This window comes from Neovison vison, chromosome 2 (assembly GCF_020171115.1).
Source record: "Neovison vison isolate M4711 chromosome 2, ASM_NN_V1, whole genome shotgun sequence".
NCBI lineage: Eukaryota > Metazoa > Chordata > Mammalia > Carnivora > Mustelidae > Neogale > Neogale vison.
This window is the reverse complement of record NC_058092.1, coordinates 23,362,180-23,368,179: the sequence shown is the minus strand read 5'-3', so window position 1 is coordinate 23,368,179 and position 6,000 is coordinate 23,362,180. Positions and strand designations below refer to the sequence as shown.

Sequence of the window (6,000 nt, the reverse complement as noted above, 5' to 3'; positions counted from 1 at the left end):
AAAAAAAAATTCGTGAGAAATGTTCTATATTTAAGATTATATATATTATATATTGAAGATTAACCATCTACCATGCATATTGCAATATTTTTAAAGCTTATTTTCTCATTTGTTCTACTTTGTGACATCTCTATGTGAAAAACGTTTAAATATCTTTCAACTTAAAAAATAACTAATTGATTTTCGTTCATTATAAACGTTTTTCCTTCCTCCAGTTATAAAGTTTCCGGGCATATCCCCTTCTGGTCTTTTGTAGTATTGGGGTTTGCCTACGTTTTCCATCCATCTTGGGCTTAGTGGGAGATACAATAGCCATATCTTATCAAATACTACTGATTTAAAAAAAGTCACTCGCATCAAATGGCCAAATTTCTTTTCCTCTTTGAAGCTGGGCAGCATGACAACAGCGAACACTGGTTGAGTGCTTACAAACAGGGTCGGCTTTATGTCTTTGGTTTTGGTTTATGGCTCTGCGACCGCGGTCTCGAAATTCCTTAACGATTTTGAACAAGGGGCCCCACACCTTCATGGTGCACGGAACCCTGAAAATTATGCTTTGGTCCCGTTTACAAGTCCCAGGAGGCACTGTACCAAGCGCTGGAGATCTTTAAAAGGAATAAGAAGCCACATTATTTCACTTAATCTTCACGGCAATCCTGTTGAGTAGCCGTTCTCATTTTCCTCTTCACTCTCTAAATGGGGCGATGCAGGCAGGAAGATTAAACAAGGCCGCAGAGCCGGAAAGCAGCAGCAAAGGGGTCAGAAGTCAGCACCTGTCCAGCCAGAGCCAAGCGATAATCAACAGTCCCTCAGCCCCGCAGGCTGCTGCAATCTGGCGGTGAGGCTGGGAGCGCGCGAGAGCGGGCGGTGCCGCGTCTACGGTCCCTCGGGGAGCCGGCGGGGCGCCCCTGTCCGACCCCCCGGGGCCCTGCTCCGTGCGGCGCGTGGCCTGGCGCCCGCAAACACTACGGGCGCTCCTGTGCCGGCGCGGGACCCCGCCTTCTGCCCGCGACGGCGCGCGCTCGCTTAGCGGGCGGGCACTCGCGCGCGCAGCGGTTGTGTTGCCTGCGAGTTTCCCAAGTTCACACAGGCCCTGGGTTGGCATGGCAACCAGGCAACCTGTTCCAGAGCCGCCTGCCTTCTCCGCACATGCCGCTGCCACTGCCGGAGCCGGGGCCAGAGCCTATCCCAGGATGCACCGCGCCAGCCCCGTCCCCAGTGGGCCGCCATGTTGTCGGAGTGAAAGGTAAGGGGGAGCGAGAGCGCCGGAGAGAGAAGATCGGGGGGCTGAAATCCATCTTCATCCTACCGCTCCGCCCGTGAGTATCCGCACCCCGCCGGCCCCAAACGCTGCTCCGGACCCCCAGCGAGCAGATCGCCCCTTTGTATTGGTGTTTGAGAGCGGTTGTGGGGGTGAGAAGGGCTTTGGAAAAGCTGCCCGGGGCCCTGGCTGAGGCTTCTCACTCGCTGTTCCTCGTACATGTTTTGGAGTCAGCAGCAAGGCCCCTATTGTTATCAAAGGAGGGAGGGGGTGGGGAGCGGGGTCGAAGCGAGGAAAATGCCGGGGCTTTAGGCCCCGGCTCGGGGCAGAGACGTGCCTGTACATTTCTGCTCGGACCCGTTGGAGCTCCCGAAGATTGATGTTGCCATTCGGGTTGCTTTTTTGATGGGTTTGCGAAGCCGCGAGTCTTCTGTGTGGCCATGAAGTGTAATTCTGGGCCACCCTGGATTTCTTCGACTTCTTGAGCTTCCGTGGCAGCGCCGAAGCAGGAGGAACAATAAATCGCTTTAGAAGCAGCCTTGGCTCTTGTCTCCAGGCGAGAACCACCATGGGGGAACTTTGCGAGCCTTAAATGTGAAGAAGTGGCGATCAGGAAGTTTCAGATCGCTTTTTAGTCTCCTGGGTGCTTGGGGCCTTTTGTTTCCGTGAGAGCTTGGGTTTTCGGTGGGTTCTTCCTCGTTGAGCCTCCCTGTGCTGGTGAGTGTCTGTCTGAACTCAGAGAGGGGCTCACCCCTCGGTAGTAGGAAAACAGATAGTTTTAGTCCTCGCAGACGTTCTTGGTAAACAGGCATCGTTTGTTAGACTTGTCAGTACCACTCCCACGTCAAGTGAGGAATAAGCTCCTGTAACTTTTTCCCCCCACGAGAGCCCCCCCCCCGTGTCCCCCGACGCGCGCGTACACACACACACACACACACACACAGAGACACACACACACACAAGAGATAGCATTAGGGACGGTTTTATCCTCCCCATAACTTGAAGAATTGTTACTCTTCATTGTCTAATTGATAATAACAAAAACAAAAAAACACACTGTTTTTAGTTGTCCGTACCCAATCCGTTCCCTTTCTATTCTTCCTGGGATGAAGGATAATGAGAGTTTATGGAGGGTTTTGGGGGGTTCTATTTTGAAGTCAGTTACTTCTGAAACAATAGGTTTATAGCTTTAGCTTTTGTTTGTTTTAAGAAACACCTAAAAAACTCACCAAAACAAGCCAAGATTTATGGCCCCCAAAGGACTTTTTGTAAACAAACATTTTGACTCTTTGCTGATTTTAACTTTCTAAAACACCCTTTGGGGCTGTTGATTGTTTATCAGGATCTTTGGGAAATACTTTCTGGATTTTGCACTTTGAATTAGCATTTCGCCTTAGCTACAATTGAATTCATTTTGTTCAAGGCCACAGCTTTTTGAAGTTGGGTTTGAAGTTTAGTTTGGATTTGAGTTGAAGTGCTTTAAAGTAAATTTATGACCACAGATTTTTTTTTTCCCCCCTCAGTGTGGCAAAAAAATAAACACCTTTTAAACTAAGCATTTTAGTTAAAGAAAGGTGCGTGGTGGAGAGATTAATCTGTGTTCCTTTGCTTGAAATAAAATCTATTAGTGCTATTGCAGGAAAAACTTTCATGAAAACAGTTTGAAAACTTCGGAAGAGTAACTAGAATCAGCGCTTATTTCTAGTTGCTTAAAATATTTTTATAATGTGCTGTTTGTAAAAAGTCACATTTCAAATGGTACACATAACTTTTCAGTGGGCTTTGAGGGTTTTCTCTAAAAGGCATCAGCAATTTAAATGTTTTCTGATATTTAAGTGATTTCTTAATTTTTGTGCTGTAGTTGCCAAGATATTACACAACTACCCAAGACACATGTTAATTGCTTAGGTATTTGCTCACTTTCAAACTGTCCCTTCTGCCAGGTTTTCTCTTGTTTGAGAAACTGCCTTGCCTCATTAGGTAAAGCAGGAAGTCTTAGGGCAAACAGATAGCTTTACAAAAGCCAATTGTTTTGTTTGAACTTTTTTATGGGAACTCCTCCCCCCTGGCCAGCCCCTTGTTTGACTATAGTAGTGAGAGTTTCAGAGGTAAACCTTTTTCATATGGAAATTATTCGTTAGATAAGTATTGTGGCAAATCTTTTATTTTAGTAAAGATTGCGTTTGCTATTTTAGGAATCCTCTTAGGAACTGGTGCTTCATTGCCTTAACTGGTGGTAACTGAATGGCTGGGGTCCCAGCATGGTGACTTTAAAGTTACCCAAAAGATTTATATTGTTTTATTTTGATGAAAAACAAACTTGTGAGTCCTAGAGAAAGCATTTCTTCTATTTTCTAGGTGGGGAACAGGCTCTGAGAGGTTGCTATTTTAGTGGTAAAACTTAGGTTTTGGGACTCCTTGCTTGCTGTAGAACAGACTGTTAAATTGATATTCCCTTGTGGAAGAAAATGGAACTGGCTACTGTTGGTAGTAAGAGGGCAATGAGTTTGTTTGGTGATGGATAGTAACTAGACTTATTGTGATCATTTCAAGTGTATACAAATATCCAGTCATTATGTTGCACTCATGAAAACTAATACCATGTTGTGTGTCAGTTATACATCCATAAAAAGGGGCAATTAATTCTTTTGAAATTCAAACAGGAGGGTATTAGACTGCTTGGCACTTTGCAGACACCTATGGTAAACACAGCTATGACTTTTTGGTTTTGGTACGTAAGCATGAACATTAGTCTATTCATGAAATCAGAAACTAGTTGAAAGCTAGACTACCCACTACCCTAGTAAGATTCTGATGGATTGGAATTGTTAACTGAAACTAGGCATTTCCAAATTAGGCTTTGAATAAATTACAGATTCCATTGTGTCTTCTTCTGGCTTCAAAACATGAATTGTGAGAAGCAGTTCTTTATCAGGAAGCTTAATTCTGTAAAGAAATAACTTAATAGATTCCTCATAAATCTTGTGAATGGGTTTTTGGAATGTTACAGTAGGGCTTGGTGGAGAGAGCAGGCATTGTAGCAGTGGACTATTAAATTGATAGCCTTGAAATTGGACTCCAGTGGGTATAGACAGAGTCTAATAGGTAACTTACTACTTTGTAGCAATTTTAAAAGCACCCACAGGCTGACAAATGTTCTGTATTATGTACAAATGTAGTTTTTTGATTTTAAGAAATTTAAATAGTAACATTTCATAGTAACATTTTAGAGATTCTTTGTTCCAGAAAAGAGTAGTGGGTGCAAGTGAGAGAAATAGTATCTGTGTGTAGCAAGAGGTGGATACAACTAAGCTTGGGTGTAAACAGGTTTATTTGTCATGTTTTAAAGATTTTATTTTTTAAGTAATCTTCCTACCCAAATTGGAGCTCCAGCCCACAACCCGGAGATCAAGAGTCGCAAACTCCACAGTCTGAGCCAGCCAGGTGCCCCTAAAACAGATTTAGGTTTGACTCTCTCTTCTACAACTCAGCATGGCCTTTGGCACACCACATAGCCTTAGTATTTTCAGTTGTAAAGTAGGACTGATAAGATACTACTGTCTGCAATATATTTGCCACACGGTTGTTATTGAGGCATCTGTTTTACAGTGAGGCTTTCTACACTAGTAAAGTGTTTGGATTTGGTTGGTCTCATAACGGAATAATGATGTGATTACAGTTGTAAATTATTAGTAAAAATTTCCACCCCCTTGCCCAACAGCGGCTAAAAAAGGTTGAGGCTGAGAACATTCTGTTGCTGTTCTTGGTCAGGGGGCCTTACTGTTCCTTCAGAGAGCATCCTATGACTGTGTTGGACATTTTAAGGGATCTTCTCAAGTTTTAGACAGCGTGAGTCATTGCTAATTATATAGAGTTTGGATTTTTGTTTCGTTTATTGGCTTATATCTGCTCTATTTGTAAAGTGGTATTTCATAGATCTCTTGTTCATTTAAGAAGTATTTGCAAAATTGGCTTAAGGTGCGAATAAGTTGGGTAGAGGAGCCATTGGTTGAAGTCCAATTCTATGTTGTTAGGTTTGGTAACAACATAAACTTTCCTGAAGTTGCTGTATTAAATTGTGATCTCAGGGCCTTGTCATACTGCCTGCAACCAACCAACTACATTTGTTTCCACACCTGCTTGTATTCAGCAACTTAAAAATAGAGGTTTCAGTCTGGAAAATTGTGTAAATACTGTAAAATATTTAGCTGCTTGGTAGAATTGGTTATAGATGTGGTACTGCAAAAGACACGGGGCTCATATTTTTGTATTGGTATATATCAAGTTATTTTTTTTTTCAAGTTATGTTTTTAAAAACACAAATTTTAAACATTTGTAACCTCTTTGTCTTTAGGTGTTGGTGGAATGAGCGTTGCATGTGTCTTGAAGAGAAAAGCAGTGCTTTGGCAGGACTCTTTCAGCCCCCACCTGAAACATCACCCTCAGGAACCAGCTAATCCCAACATGCCTGTTGTTTTGACATCTGGAACAGGGTCGCAAGCGCAGCCACAACCAGCTGCAAATCAGGCTCTTGCAGCTGGGACACACTCGAGCCCTGTCCCAGGATCGATAGGCGTTGCAGGCCGTTCCCAAGACGACGCTATGGTGGACTACTTCTTTCAGAGGCAGCATGGTGAGCAGCTTGGGGGAGGAGGCAGTGGTGGAGGCGGCTATAATAATAGCAAACATCGATGGCCTACTGGGGATAACATTCATGCAGAACATCAGGTAAAAAAAAA

At 43.6% G+C, this 6,000-nt stretch overlaps 1 protein-coding gene across 11 annotated transcripts in view; it reads left to right on the top strand.

Annotated features, from left to right (window-relative positions):
* Positions 1-1,191: 1,191 nt before the first annotated feature.
* PUM1 (pumilio RNA binding family member 1) overlaps positions 1,192-6,000 on the top strand; it is a 135,557-nt gene continuing 130,748 nt past the window's right edge. For 4 of the 11 annotated variants that reach the window (XM_044237632.1, XM_044237631.1, XM_044237635.1 and 1 more), the window contains exons 1-2: positions 1,201-1,319; positions 5,616-5,989. In XM_044237632.1, the coding sequence (XP_044093567.1) occupies positions 5,627-5,989 (363 nt within the window). In that variant the 5' untranslated portion in view covers positions 1,201-1,319; positions 5,616-5,626. Of the gene's footprint in view, positions 1,320-5,615; positions 5,990-6,000 lie in introns of all 11 variants that reach the window. The other 7 variants (XM_044237634.1, XM_044237637.1, XM_044237636.1 and 4 more) reach the window with 3 other exon arrangements.